The 16,438-nt window shown below is 37.8% G+C and overlaps 1 protein-coding gene across 1 annotated transcript in view; it reads left to right on the forward strand.

Annotated features, from left to right (window-relative positions):
- Positions 1-13,115, forward strand: part of LOC110108002 (N-terminal acetyltransferase B complex catalytic subunit NAA20) — a 52,614-nt gene extending 39,499 nt beyond the window's left edge. The window contains exons 5-6 of the mRNA XM_020838484.2: positions 12,663-12,723; positions 12,797-13,115. Coding sequence (XP_020694143.1) covers positions 12,663-12,723; positions 12,797-12,888 — 153 coding nt within the window. The 3' untranslated portion in view covers positions 12,889-13,115. The remainder of the gene's footprint in view (positions 1-12,662; positions 12,724-12,796) is intronic.
- Positions 13,116-16,438: the final 3,323 nt, after the last annotated feature.

The following is a 16,438-nucleotide window of genomic DNA, read 5'->3' on the forward strand; positions in this document are numbered from 1 at the left end:
TTACCCAGTGTGTAATCTAAATCCAGCCCCCCGCTTCTTCTACCCCCTGGCGCAAGGGATATGTTGTAGAGTGCATGTTCCCCGGAATATGTCTAATTTGCTCTTCATCTAACTGACACTTTGTATTGGATAGGGTTTTCGTGTGCTAATTAGCTTTTCGCTTTGCCAACAAGTATGGAATGGTCTAGTGGTTTAATCTTCTTTCTACCAGGCAATGCGTTTTGTTCTCTCTTTGACTTATACTCTGCCTTTGCCTTCTCCCTTTTATGTATCGTTATAATGCTATAACAAATTAATATGAATGACTCAATCTTTCCTCCATGATTGCATCACAACAAGTTTATCTATCGACACCTGATGGTATGTTAGAACAAACAGGCTGTGTATAATTAGTGCTATCCGAAGATTTATTGGCAGTAAAAGATTCCGCAAAAACAAATTAGAAACAATTATCAATCAAAAGCACGGAACTTGTGCTAATTTGAGTATTTACCCCTATTATTAGAATAATCTCTGAGAGTCTTGATGCGCACTTTTCGTTATTATTATTTTGTAGCAACCATACTTTTATACGATTAACTCTATAAAATTTATATCCCTATATGTGAAAGTCATGTCCTTAAGGACCCACCAGTGAGTACGTCATTTTCAACAATATGTGTCACTATTTGAGATAGTTTCGGGCCGTTTGATGTGAGCCTGTTACGTTTGATCCCTCATCTTCGTGAGTTAATGCTGTTTTCCAATCCGAATAAAGATATCTGTGAAGTGGTTATCACTAGGGGATTAAGGTGATTTGAAGAACTTTACAATAACATAGGAGTTGATACGGTCGAGACCATCTATCGCCAAGAGAAAACTTTATAAGATAGTAAATTCTCAAAATACTCACATTACGTAAACAAGTACTATTGTAGTCGTTTCCGACTCAATGATAGCACAGAGTCCTAAACTTAATATCCTAGAGCAGCGAGTTACTAGAATCTGTTAATATAATGTAGACCCCAGTCAGCTGGAAGCTCGTAAGTACCCACTCAGAAGTTATTCTGTGGAAGTCTCAAGCATGTTTTTTTTTATATGAATTGCCGTGACCGTACACCGGACTATTTAGACAGCACAAGATGCTCAATAACAAAAATATATGTTGTAACTGTGTTACTAGTATTCATTTCGGTTTTGAGCTTTAGTTGTTGAATTTTTAGTTGGTGCAAGCTCATTAATATCTAGTAGAAGTGTAGCTCATTATGAGCTGATGTTTAGTTATAAAATTAATGTTTGGGAGCTAGATTAGATGAGTGGAATTTGTTCTTTCATATGCTTTTTGAATTAAAACTGCTGCAGCTTTTCTTCTCTGGTTTTCTCTCCCACGGGCTGCTGCTCTCTTCGGGTTTGTTGCTGCCTCTTCGGGTGGCTGCCTACTTTTCTGCTATGGCACCGTGACTTGAATTCCCTGTAGGAACTACAATGCGCCTCCTGGTTTCCTGTGCTGAAACCGTGGCTTTTGGCTTTGTTCCTGGCTGATTCCGTGGCTTTATTCTGCTTGGAATTTTGCTGTGACTCTTGGGATTTCAGCAAGGAAAAGCTTGTGACTTTTGGCATTCCTTTTCTTTGGTTTTTGGGGCTGTTTTGGGACAGATTTCTGGACAGATTCCTGTACAGAAATTTGGACTGAATTTTGTCTTTTCATTTACCCCCTTTTAATTGATTTAATTAGGGGTTATATTGGCTGTTTGTATTCCTCTTTTTGTGCCTATAAATAATGTTGTTTGTGGTTGTTTTAAAGAGTGATATGATGTGATTTTTGGGATAAAACCTGAGTGGTTTTTGGCTTTAGAAATCCTGTGGGCTCTTTCTAAGCTTCTTCCCCTCCTCCTCCGGAAATCCTGCGGGCTCTTTCCAACCTTCATCTCGTCTTCTAATCTCTTTCTTCTCTCCATAGTAATCATTCCATTGTATCCTTCTTCTCTTGGAAAGCAACTTTAGGTGTCATTTGTAAGAGTCATTTGTAAGAGTCGTTTGTAAGTGTCCAAGTTGTAATAGTTTTTTATAATATTAAAGTTGTGTTTTGTTTTATTTAATTTGTCTAGTTTTTGTAAGTTTCTCCTTACTTTGTTCTTAGAAAGGTAATATTTTGTGATCAAAAATTTGGGTCCCTCTCCCAAATTTTTGATTGCATCAAGAACTCATAAGTCATAAGCACTGTCATCACTAAGGGGTTCTTCATTTGAATCATCATTATGATGAACTGCTCTCTCCCATTCCTCCTCACCTACAGAGTCCAATGTTGAGCATTTTCTTCAAGATTTATGTAAGTTTTAATATATATAGTGTGAGGCGTAAGCCTCATGCCAGTAAGGCGAGACGGGCCTCAACCAAGTTGAGGCGCAAGCCTCATAAAAAAAAACTCAAGGTGTAAGCATCGAGGCGCTTTTTACTTGAATTGCGCAAAGGCGAGCCTCATATTGTGCAATTTTAAGCCATGGACACCGGTTGTTATGGGGTGATGATGGGTACATGGAAGGTGGAGAAAGGTCAGGGGATCTGTAGAGGAGTGGTGTTGACCATCCAGGGGATTCAGGTAAGGGAGGACTTTCTTCCACTAGAGTTAGAAAGTACTGATGTCATCCTGGGGATGAAGTGGTTGCAAACCTTGGGGGAAATCAAGGATAATTGGGGAGCACTCACGATGGAAGTAATGTTGGATGGAAGAAAGGTGGTTATAAGGGGAGATGCAGGGCTATCCAAAGTCATGGTATCACTTAAGACCATAGTTAGGAACCTACAAGAGGCGGGGGAAGATTATATGGTGGGACTACATAGGCTGGAGGTGATTAGACTGGAGGAGGGAGGGGATGTTTCTCTTTCAGTGCAGCCCTTGATTTAGCAATTCGGCAAGGTTCTTCAATCACCTCAAGGATGGCTACCTCCACGGGAACACGAGCATATTTCCACCTTGAGGATAAGGTGGATCTTTGGGAGGGGAGTATTATTAGATCAGCCCATTGAACCGGTCCAACCAGACTGACTGGACCGGTTCACGCGTAAGAAGGCAGAACCATACGCCTTTTGTACGCGATTTCGGACGCCGAATGCACGCCTGAATCAGCTGGAACCTTTTAGGAAGGATTTTTTAGGGTTTTGAGAGGGAATTTTGAATATAGGGACTGTTTAGGGATTTTCTTTTGATCTGTATGTATTAAATACTTTATTTTCCTAAGGTTAGGGCATCTTGAATTGGAAGTTGAAATTTGAGATCTCTTAGATTTAGGTTTTCTTTGGGCTCTAGCGGTGTCTAGAGATTTGGGAGAGATCGATCCTCCTCTCGAATTGAGGATCAAGTGTATCTTGCTATTTTTCGTGTTCCTTTCATCAAATAATACAAATTATCTACTATTTTCATAGTTTTGTGTGGACTTTTGTGAAGATTTCTCGCTGTTTTCCAAAAATTGATAGGAAATACATGAGATCTACAAGTGTTTCCTATCAAGTTTTATCCACGTAGTCTTCCACAGAATCGTCGACCTCCAAATTTAGATCAAAGAACGAAGATTGTTGAGTGTTGACAAAGCCTTCGTGGTCATAGACGAATCCGGATTCAAGTTCGGGATCCTTCATCCATGGGTAAAAGAAGCTCTTCCCTTGGGGCGCGGGTAGGCTGGCGGCTTGTGGATGGGGTTAGTGGATTGGGCCGACGGTATGGGGGCTCAGGTAAGGGAGGGGGAGGTCGGTTGGGCTAGGAGGGAGAGGTTTGGGAAAATCTGATAAGTAATTTCAGATTTCCAAATTGAAGGAGGGAATTAATTTGAAATTCAAAATTAATCTAAATATGGCCTAGGGGGGTGACTAGGGAGGAATTGTAGGGGAGAATTAAATTGGGATTGGGTTGAAATTGGAGAGGAATGAGGCAAGGAGAGGGGCCGGCCAAGCAAGGGGAGGGAAGAGTGTCTAGGTTCGATGTATATGGGCCATAAGGATTAAATGTTGATTGAAATCAAATTTGAAATTAATTTCAGATTTGATTAATTGTAGGGAGGATTCTTAATTGAAACTTATTAGGGAGGGAATTATTTGAATTCAAATATTGAATTGAATAAATAAGCTTTCATAATTGGGAGGATTATTTAAGGAAAGTAGTGAAGGATTGATTTAAATTTTGAAATTCAAAATTCATGGATTATGGGGAGGAGGGGTCGGTGGCTAATGGGAGCTAGAAGGGGCAGGTGGTGAGGGGCTTGGTGAAAGGCCGGGGGCGGGTGGGTGCTAGGCGGCCGGCGGCTTAGGGAGGTAATGAGGGTGGCCGGTTAGGGGGAGAAATGGAAGGGGCTTAGGTACTTAGGCCGGCGGTAATGGGGCTTGGGCTAGGTGGCAGGCGGTGGTGACTCCCAAGCAAGGAGGAGGAGGAGGAAAATAATAAGTACTAACCGTGAGTCCCGGAATCCACTGGTGGCTGACGGGTGATGCAAGCCCTCTCTAAGGGTTTCTCTCCTCAAGAACTCACAAAGAGATCATTAAAGAAAATTGGAATTTCATTCATCAAAATCATCATCCCTAATACAAAGTTTTGGCCTCTATAAGTGGCCTCCAAGAAGAAGAAAACACAGACAAATATGCCCTCCGGGCTACAAATTACTACATTCCCTCATAGGGGTACAATGGTCAAAGCAAAACTAATAATAAGAAAACTAATACAAAAAGCATAAAATAGCATAAAATAGCTCATAAATAAATGCTCCTGATCTTGGTCATCGATCTGCGATGTCTCCTGTGATAGATGTGCCGGAAGCGTCTACTGATGTCTGCATCATTCTTCCCGGGTGGGAAATGATGAGGAAACCAGGTCGGGTTCGGGTTGACCCGACAACCCGAAATCAACTTGTTTTGACCAGTCTAAATTGGTGCAGCCGTGCGTGAAACTAGTTCAGCATATCATAGAACCCAAGGTTAATTAAATCATCTAATATTAAAAATTGATGATGAGAGTTTGTAGCCACTCAGGCCAGCCGTTCGCGTCGAGTCAAATCGGATGTCAGTGACTCAGTCGTCATGTCAGGGTCTCGCCAGTCGTCCATCACATTGAGCCTTCGAGGTTAGGCCAAGTTGGCCAGCCGTCCGCTGCCTAGGGCCAAATGCAAGCAACAAGCCCCTCCCGCTCTCGATTCCCGCAGACCATAGTCCAGCCTTTCGCCTCCTTGCTCTCCTCTTGCCGCCGGGAGCTCGCTTGCCTTCGTGTCTCGCCACATTCGGACATTGGAACTCGAGACGTACACGCGATGCCGCAGCTCACAGCTCAACCGGTCACGCCCGTTTTTAATCCAAACTGGTCCGCGGGTCGGGTCGGGTCGGGTCAACCTAGGAACCCGCGTGGGTCGGGTCTAGGTTGAAATATCTGACTTGTTTGCTAAAACGGGTTGGGTTCGGGTTGATCCGTCTAGATCCGGGTAAACTCATGTTCGACCTGAACCCGACCTATCGACCCGAATTGACACTCCTACCTATATCCACCAACGTCACCCCCATTTGGTCCACGACCTGGTTGGAGATGAAATTGTAGGTAGCCCCATTATTGATCAACACTACCACCTCTTGGTTTGCTATTTCCCCTTTAACTTTGTGGTATGACTACGAGTAAATCCTACCACTAAGTTCAGGGAGACCTCAGTCATGTCTAGATGCAGCTTGTCCTCCTCCTCTACCCTGGTCTCACTCCCATCTCCCCCAGCTTCCTCGTCATCGCCAACGTTGAGAACTTGAAGAGTTTGGTCTTTGCACCTGAGCCCTGGAGTATGCTTCTCGTCACATCAGAAACATAATCCCTTAACCCTCTTCTCATGTACCTCCCTCTCAGTCAACTTTTTTGAAATTTCCCCCACTTCCTCTTATCGGCTTCTCCCTAGGAATCTCTAAAATGCTACTCAGTGTAGGCCCCTTAGGTGTTAGGAGTGTGGAGGTCATCCTGTATGAACCACCTGAATTGCCTCTTCTGACTCATTTCTCCTGGTACTTCTGCTCCTCCACCAGCTGAGCTAGCTCCATCGCCTCTCCCAAGTCTCGAGGCCTCATGATTCTTAGTGCTGCTCGAATCTCTGACTTAAGCCCCTTCATGAAATTCCCCTCCATAATAATCTCAGACAGCCAATCCAGTTGACCGCTAGGTACTCAAATCTCTCGCTGTATTATGCGAGTGAAAAACATGTACTAGGGAAAAGAACTACTTATTGAAGTTCTCTATCCTGCTGGTTCGGAAACGTTCCATTAAGCATTCTTTGAACTCCTCCAACTCCCTATGGATTGCCTCATGTCTCTCCACTGGTACCAAGTCAATGCCTTCCCTTCCAAGCATAGGCTAGTTGCCATCAATTTCTCCTCTTCTGTCAACCTATTGACAGAGAAATATCTCTCTACCTTGTAAATTCACACATGTGCATCCTCCTCCTCAAAGATGGACGTCTTCAACTCTTGACCTTCGGATCCTTTCCATTTCCCCTTATTCCTCCATAGTTTCCCCTCCCCAAGTGTCCTAATCTTCCCTTCCACGTTCATACCAAACCCTTCTTCAAATTCTCCCCTCCTTCCTTCAAAATCAGCACTTCTCCGGCCATAATCTCCCTCCCTTCTCTCTCAATCAACACCCCTTTGCTCATATCCCCCCATGCTCACGTCTCTCTTCATACCTTCCACCTCTCTCCTCCCTTTGGAAAGGTTCTAGGTGAGGTCTCCTCCCTCTACGATCTCTACATCATTTTCATTACTACAAATTTCAGAATTCGTATTTTTCCCTTTCGACCCTCTCGCCTATGATGCCGACATTTGGTTGTGGAGATCCAACATCTTCCGGACGATGTCATGTTGATCAGAGAATTGTTCTTCCATGGAGGAAATTCTATCTTCCACTGTTGCTTTGATTTGGTTCATCTCCCTCTCTAGACGTTCTTCCAATGCATCCACTTTTTTTTGTCCACCATTGATACCCAGATCTTCGATAGACTCAAAAACCTGTATGTCCACTCCAAAAACAACCAAAGCAGGTGTTTAGACCAGAAAATTTGCTGTAGGAATTTACCTAAACCGTCCCAAAACAGCCCCATAAAGAGGCTCTGATACCAATTTGATAGGAAACCCTTGTAGATCTCAAGCAATCTTACAAGTATCTGAATTTCAGCGAAGTTTCACCACAAATCTCCAATCAAACTCAGGAAAACAACAAATAGATGGTAGGAATTAATGAAAACAGGAAGAAAACAACAAGATACAATTACTCCTCTATTCGAGAGGAGGATCTCTCTCCCAACTCTCTAGAAACAGCTAGAGCCCAAGAACACCAAGGAAAATTCCTAATTTTCAGTAAACAATCCAGATAGCCCTATCCCTAATTCTAATCTCCTATATAAAGCACGCAAAATAACTCCCAAAAAGACTAAACAGCCCTCATAATTCAAATTTTCCCTCATAATCCCTTTCTCTTTCTCTCTCTACTTAAGCATTGGGTCCCAAAGGGGGGGGGGGTGCGCAGTACCCTTTAAGCTGAACCCGAGGCCAGCCCAAGTGTTGCTGTGGCTAAAGGCTTGGGTGGCTGATTTTTTTGTATTGGCTTAAATATTCTTGGTAATGCAAATCAAGTGTTCAATTTCTTTTTTTGGGTATAAACATTTTTTGGTCGAATGCTCTTTGGAGTGATGGAAATGGCAATATGTGGATTAATCTTTACCATTTGAGCATTTCAATGGCTTAGGCTACCTAAGGTGTTCATTGTTTTAGATTTGTATGAAGACGCCATCCCTAGATGTACTTAATTATGTGTTAGATGGACTGTGTTGCTAGTTAATCTATGAAGGAGGCTGAGGAAGACCTTGGTCTGTTGGTTTATCTTACTTATTGTCCTAGTTACATCGATATCCTTCTACTTGTCGGTAGATTGATCATATTGCTATTGATGAGTATTAATAGTCAGTAATGACCTATGCTTTGATCTAGTGGATCGGTTTAGCATACGTTTGAATACTATTCCCACATTAGTGCTGAATAAAAAGTGGAAAAAAACGATGCCCACCAAAAAAATCTCCTAGCAACAAATTATTGACCTCCTCTAGGGATCTACACGACTAATTGGAAAAGAGTTGAATGTACTTAATCCTCCTCACACTAGCGGAGCCCCCACTTAAAAACTCCAAATAAAAGACCTGAAGCATATTTGGAAGGTTTAAACCATAATTTGGATTACCAAATGGTTTCCAAACATAACATGCTTATAATCGAATTGAGCGGCTAGACGAGACGAATCCAACGAGCCCACAATCGTCGAATTCTGATATCACTTAGACATTTAAATGACCAATAAACGGTTCACGATCAAGAGATTCAACATTGGCAGTCCATTCAAATCACTCCAAATTTAATTTCCTATTCATTTACATTTTTTTTTCTTGGTTGATATTAGCTTAATCCTGTATTGATACGATCTTAAAAAGATTTTATAGTTTTTTTTTTGTGCAATGATATTTTTAATATCACGTATTCATTTAATGTATTGAACCCGTTCTAGCAAAAATCAAGTGATTTGATGATTGGAAGTCATTTTATGAAGGAAAAAAATAAACTAATTCACTACCAAAGTTTTATCATTTTTAAAGCTGATTATATCGGTCCTAAGCACGGATGTAAAAAGTTGAAGGAAAATTTTTGAAAAATTAATGATATTCTTCCTAAATGCGTATAATGATTTTGAAGTGATTAACATGGTCGTAATTATTAGAGGCATCTTTGTGGGAATCTATTGTAAGTAGCTTGAGAGGCAAGGATCCATGAAAATCACAGGTAAGAGGTTGCAACTTGCACTCTACATGGTATTTTTCATGCATCAAATGTAAAAGTTCATCATGTGGGGCATCATTGATGTGTGCCAAAGGCGAGATTACCATATTTAGAGATTGATCAAGAGTAGATTGATATTCTTGTGAGGAATGAGTTGAGCTTGTTGTGTCGATGAGGCTATTGATTGGTAGAGAAGCTTTTATCTGGAGCAAGAAACCCACCTTCAGGTCAACAACCTCCAATATGAAGTTGAGTTTGAGGGTGAGTCGAGTGGGAGTGTGATAGGAAATACTTGAGTTCAAGTATTTCCTAGCCAAATCTGAAGTAAAACATGAAGAAAATTGCTGTTTTCAGCAGAGGATAGCAGCCAAACACAGGAAAACAACGAGAAATTGCGAGAAAACTGAGAGAAAACTCAAGAAGAAACTGTGTTGATTTTTTCTTGGATTTGGAGGAGAAATTTCATCTTTGGAAGAGCATTAGGGCAAACCCTAACTTGGGAACCCTAGGGCGTATCAGCATCTTTGTGGGGATTTATTGTAAGTAGCTTGAGAGGCGAGGATCCATGAAAATCACAGGTAAGAGGTTGCAACTTGCACTCTACATGGTATTTTTCATGCATCAAATGTAAAAGTTCATCATGGAGAACATCATGTGGGGCATTATTGATGTGTGCCGAAGGCGAGATTACCATATTTTGAGATTGATCAAGAGTAGATTGATATGCTTGTGAGGAATGAGTTGAGCTTCTTGTGTCGATGAGGCCATTGATGTTGGTGGAGAAGCTTCTATCTGGAGCAAGAAGCCCACCTTCACGTCAACAACCTCCAATATGAAGTTGAGTTTGAGGGTGAGTCGAGTGGGATTGTGTTGGGAGAGGACCGATTTGTGAGTCTTGTGGATGAGATGAATGATCTTATTCTAAGAATATTGCACACAATGTGCGTGCTCTTCAAGAATATGTTGGAATTCGTGCATGGAGTTTTTCTTGTTTAGAGGAAGCATAGTAGTAGTTAGATTTGAGGTTTTCCTGTTCGTGAACATATTTCATACTTTGTGGATCTATTTGTAGATTTTAAGAGGGGAGAGCAGGGGGTGGGGATGGAGGTAATTTGATCCTTATCCAATATTTTTCTAGAATGTTCCTATCAACAATGGACGCTCTAAATAACCCCTTCACTTGATTAACAAGTAACTAGATGATCCCACAGCTATTCACAGTTAGAACGACTCTTCGAAGCCATGCCTAGCTGAGGTCGCCTTGGGATGCTGTTAGTGAAGTTTTCAATTAATAAATGGAAGGCGCAGGCTTCAAATATCTCGATGCCACAAACACAATAAAGTTCAATTGAAAATTCGAAGCAAAACTTGGAGCATAGGTCATGTTTGACCTTGACCTAAAAATGGCATTGATTAGGTACAATTTTGGTTTTGGCTCCAAAGGGTTGGTTGGCTATATATGCCACGCATATCTTTTAATTGATGGCACTATATGATTATCAAGACATGTGACCGACATAATTTGTGGATAATATAGGGTTGCCTTGTGTATAAATATATATATTTATATAGGTCATGTTTTACCTTGACCTAAAAATGACGTTGATTAGGTACAATTTTGGTTTTGGCTTAAAAGGGTCGGTTGGCTATATATGTCACGCATATCTTTTGATGGCACTATATGATTATCAAGACATGTGACCGATATAATTTGTGGATAATATAGGGTTGCCTTGCTTGGCCGACCCTTATATATATATATATAATGGTTTTGACTTGATCGTCTTCATAAGTAGAATTTCAACATGACTGATAGAACAAGAATCAGATACTTATGGGAGTCGCAATAAATTCAATGAGAGGAGTTTTAAGAGGATCTTGGTCGGTTGACATCGCAATTCTTGGGATGGACGACTTGGACCGTTGGGCGCAATGTAGGTTGTGTAGGCAGGATGGGATGTCACCCCCTAGGTAGAACTTGATGTATTTAACTTAGTTTAACTGTTTCACATGTAAATTTTGGTCGGAATCTCTCGATTTTGTCCCATTGGACTTGTATAAAGTTTAACTGATTCACAGATGAATTTTGTGATTCATGTCAACTATGAAGTGATTGTTTTGTATTAGAACAATCAATGAAAAAATATTATGAACAACACAACAACAACAACAACAAGCCTTTATCCCACTACGTGGGGTCGGCTACATGAATCCTTTTTCTCCATTGTGTCCTATTAAGGTCAAATTCTCGTTTAAATCTAATAAAGAAAGGTCATTCCTAATATTTTCTAACCAAGTCTTTTTAGATCTGCTTCTACCTTTTCTTAACAAAATAAGTTAAAATCTAATATCTCTACTCTCCTAACCGGGGTCATGGAAGGCCGCCATTTTATGTGACCAAACCATCTAAGGCGACCCTCTCTAATCTTATCTTCTACTGGAGCTACTCCAACCTTTTCACGTATATGCTCATTTCTTATCCTATCTCTAAGGGTAAAGCCACTCATCACACCTGAGCATCATCAACTCTGCCACACTTAACTTAGTATTATGCTTCTCTTTTAATGGCCAACATTCAGCACCATAAAACATTGCAGGCCGCTCTGTTAGACCCGTCCAGGGACCGTCCAGCCGGTCCACGCGGACCGGCCCAGACTGCGCGCAACGGAGCTTCTCCGCCTGGGCAGAGGCGCGCGAGCCGCGCTTTTTGTGGGACATTTTAGGAAGAAAATTTTGAGGAAGATTAGGAGAATTGAATGTAGGGTATGTTTAGGGAATTCCTTTTGAATTGTATGCATTAAATAGTGGATTTTGCTAGGGTTTGGGCATTTGAATTTTGGCTGAAATTTGAGATCTCTTAGATTTAGGTTTTTCTGGGCTTCAGGCCGTCTAGAGATTTGGAGAGATCGATCCTCCTCTCGAATTGAGGATCAATTGTATCTTGCTGTTTTTATTCATCTACTAGTGAAATACAAGCTTTCCTTTGAGTTTTCTTCCTCATATTTTTCCCGGAACAAGGGCTGTTTTTCTGCCTGTAAACAGCAGATTTCTGCTGTTTTCCTGCTGTGGATAGCCATTTGGCTGCTTTTGTCGCCGATTTTCGTTAGGTTACTTGCGAACTCAAGTATTTCCTATCAGCCTCACTACTATCTCATAGAATTTTCCCTTAAGTTTGAGGGGTACTTTTCTATCACACAACAAGCCCGATGCATTCCTCCACTTCAACCACCAACTTGAATTTTGTTGATAGATACCCATCAATTTCACCATCACTCTGAACAATAGATCCAATATATCTAAAACGTGTACTCTTATTAATGACTTGATCGCCCAAAGTCACAATACCCTCACTAGGTCTATTACTACTAAAATTACACTCCATATATTCCGTTTTAGATCTACTCGAGCAAAATGAAAAAATATTATGAATAAAAAAATAATTTTCATATAATTTTTACCCTTATAAAGGGGCACATGATGGAGTGCCACATGAATTAATTTGATGTGCATTACATCACAAATGTATGTTTTGAACGCGTATGCTCATGTTATTAAAATTAACTGTGAACTGTCCCATGAGTTTTCATTTATTGTACAGTTGGTAAAGAGATATCCCATTTTTGCTCAACTTTCTTTTACTTTTCACCCGGCTTTCCTTATAGAACGTTTGTCCTCAGTTTTTTATCTCAACTACTTAGGCTTCATTTGGGACGGCTTTCTTACTGCTTTTTACTAAAAAATTGTTTCAAGAAGCAGAAAGGAAACTGTCCCAAACGAAGCCTTAGTATTCGGTTTATGCACACCCTCATGAAATGTCCAGTTTATAACTAACATATTTTTACTTGTACCAACAGCTAGGTTATGTTGTTTATCGGCGTGTTCTTCGCTATTATTCCGGCGAAGAAGACGGTCTCGGTGAGCATATCCTAACCTAATTTTTACTATCTTCTTAATATATCTTCTTATGTTGATCTGCTGCCATTTTCAGATATGAGAAAGGCCTTATCTCGTGATGTTGAGAAGAAATCTATGATCCCACTCAAAAGGCCAATCACTCCTGATGAGCTTGAGTATGATTGACTAAATTGTTTTGTCTCTTTTTAATGTCTGATCCAATTTCTGAAACTTTAGCATTTGCTTGCGTTGAAACGTTATAATTAGATGTTTGTTTCCATTTTCTTGTCGCATTAGCGTCAAAAAATATGTTTTTATTTAGAAAAAATTGTATCAGAATATATTTATCCCAAAAAAAAAAACTAGAATAGTTCTCAATACTTGAAATTAATGTAATAGTAATTATTTATATATTGCATATATCTCAAAATAGATATTGGGGCTTTGGTTTCCGTGGCTTTGGGGAAATTATTTTGTGTGGTTATTGGACGCCGTTTGGAGGCAAATCAGGATGTGTTACGTCACTTTGTGTATCGTTGTTGTGTTCCGTTCTGTATCGAGTGAAGTAGCGCATCTTGATTCTCTTTCGAATAGTTTAGTGACCGTACAGAATAATTTCTTGTGGCTTTGAGACTCATGATGGTCTTATTTTAATCTTGCATTTTGTTGTTTTGAGAAGAAAATTGTAATGTTATTATTATTATTATTATTGCATTTTCTTTTGATATTATCAATTTAAGACAAATAGGTATTGTTATTATTATTATTATTATTATTATTATTTTGGTTCTTCCATTTGTTTGCTTAGAAACATTTTAGTGATTAGATGAAAGCCCTATTTAATATCATTTATGTCATGATAGGATATAATGTGATGTTAGCTTTAAAACCCTTAATACTCTGCGAATTTTTGTTCTTACACTTTTTTCTTATTAAAATAGTTTTTTAATATAAATTTTTAAATTCAAAATTAAAAAATTACTTTAAAAATCAATAAGAAAGTTGCTCCAAACTAAGGCTTCATTTGGGATGGCTTTTTTATTGCTTTCTAAAACGGAGTTTTAGTACAAAAATAAAAAATTTTGTACTAAAATTCCGTTTTAGAAAACAATAAAAAAGCCGTCCCAAACAAAGCCTAAGCCTTAGAGCAACGGAATGAGTAAGAAGAAGCAGTTTGAGAGAAGGAGAGAGAGAGAGAAGAGCATAAGAAAGCAAAAAAAAAGCCCAAGAAGAATATCTTTTAAAGAGAGCATGAGATTTATAAAATAGTTTTTTAATATCTATAAAAAAGGCCCAAGAAGAATATATATATAAAGAATTCTCAGAGCTTCTATTTGTAAAATTTCTTTATTTCTTTATCTTTGTACCTTACAAATCATACAAGTAGGGCTCAGTGGCAGCAACAAACAGGTATATAGGGGTGTAAATGAGTCGAGTTAAGTTCTAGTTATTTCTAACTTGAGCTTGAATTTGATTAATTAATCAAGCTTGAGAAGGCTCATAAATTATGAAAGGAGAAATAATTTTGATTTAACCATTTATTATACAATAAAATGATAAGCAAAATGAGAAATTAGATAAAAAATGATAAAAAAAATCAATTATTATAAGAGAGAGATAATTTTCAATAATTCAATAGCTTTGTATAAAATTCTTAAATTTTAATTTTGCAAAGTGTTTTTATATTAATATTTTTTAATGAGTTAGCTCATAAACTAATAAGTTGATCTTTGACTAGTTCAAGTTTGCACATTAGCTCCTCAAATTTGGCTCGTGAGCTATTTATTAAATTGAGCCCGAATTGGTTCACAAGCCAGCTCGACTTCATTACATCCTTAATTTTGTATCTTAGGAAATATTTTATATAGAGGAAACTATGAAAGATTTTAGGAGGTTTGGAATGAAATATACGAGTAATACTCCTGAAAATATTTTAATGGAAAACTATGAGGAGACTGAATTTCTATACAATCATAGTAAGATTTTAGCAATTTATCACCTTCCAATTTTTGCTTGTTAGCTTGTCTTAGATCAAAGGCAGCACAATTGCCCCCAAAAATGAAATTCACTTCACTTAAATAGTGACCATTATTAGAAATCACAATTGCTAAATCTTTTTAATAATTAAATTTACTTAAAATTAATTTTTTCATAAAAGTGTTATGAAAATTTCAATATGAATGATAAACTTTCTAAAACATAGTATCTTAAATTTAAGATAAAAAATCTCAATCAAACTTAAAATGTAATATAGAAAAATAACTAATGAATCTTCTTCTTCTAAATTTATCTTATTATTTATTTTCTTATATATTCTTTAAAATCAAAATTATTTCATTAGTTGAGCTCTATTATATGAAAATTGTTAGAATAATATATTCATTTATCAATTATAAAAAACAAGTTTAATTGGAAATATAGAAAATTCTTCTCATAAATCTAAGTCAATTGGAAATATAGAAAATTCTTCTCATAAATTTAGGGCAAAAAATAAAATTTATCATTACAAATATATGAATTTGATTTCAATTATTTAAAATTTATACTTATTATGTTTTAAAATTAAAGTTATTTTCTCATACAAATTGTAAAAAATTTAATGCAACCAAATTAGGACCAGATGATCATTATTATTATTTTTTAACCAAAGAAAAATTTTTATGGTGGAAAGTTGCTTTTTGCAATCATAATAGTAAAGTTATTTTCTCCACAACAACTTCACGATCAACTTTATAAAATACTGCTGCCATCTCAAAAAGAACCTTAGTTTAAGATTAATCATATAACACTGAGAGATATTTGATTTTAGTTCTGAATTTTATTTGTGGGCAATAACATAAATTTGCTAGCATGCCAATGAAAGAATAACCAAAGATTTGAGAGAAAAAAAAAAACAAATCTTTATAGGTTTGTATTGAATATACATCTAAATTTTTTGAGAGCCTGATTTTTGTAATTAGTTCTTGAATTAATAATTAGGATTTCATTTAGGATGACTTTCTTACTGCATCTTAAAGTAATTTTTAATATAAAATTTAAATTTTTTTTACTAGAAAATTTCTTACAGAAACAGTAATTACTAATTAGAAAGCAGTCCCAAATAAAAATTAAATAATCTTAAATTTAGAAATTATGATTTACTTTGATCGTACTATTCTTATCTATTTTTTTTTTCTTTATTTGTATTTGAACTTTTCAATTATTTCACATGGCAGAGACTGCCTACTTGTTTTTCAATGACCACATACATTTATTTTAGTGTTTTTTTTTTTAATTTTTTTGTTGGGAATTTAATGACAAGTTAGGGAGAGTGGGTCCCGTTACTCAACCATAAGTGAATAAAACGTGCACACACATCTAAAACATTTTTAGGCTGTGTCCAAGCCAATCTGACATCTTGGCATTTCAGGATAAATTGAGATTTTATTTGGGATGGCTTTCTTATTATTCTTTAAAATAATTTTTTAGTATAAAATTTTGTTTTTTGTATTAAAAATTTGTTTTAAGTAACAGTAAGAAAGCCGTTTCAAAAGAAACCTAAAAGGGGTCATCATCGTCATAGTGAGCTCGGTACCAAGTCAACTAAAAAGCGAACCATTCTACTCGTTAAGCTAAGGCAGGTGGAATTATTCTGTGAGGATACTTACGTCATCTGTAGCTGAATACTATTGTGTATTGGGTGACGTGACGTGTTTTGATTCGTTTTTAAATGATTCGATGTCCACAAAGAAAAATT

This window comes from Dendrobium catenatum, unplaced genomic scaffold, assembly GCF_001605985.2.
Source record: "Dendrobium catenatum unplaced genomic scaffold, ASM160598v2 fragScaff_scaffold_853, whole genome shotgun sequence".
NCBI classification, from domain to species: Eukaryota; Viridiplantae; Streptophyta; class Magnoliopsida; order Asparagales; family Orchidaceae; genus Dendrobium; species Dendrobium catenatum.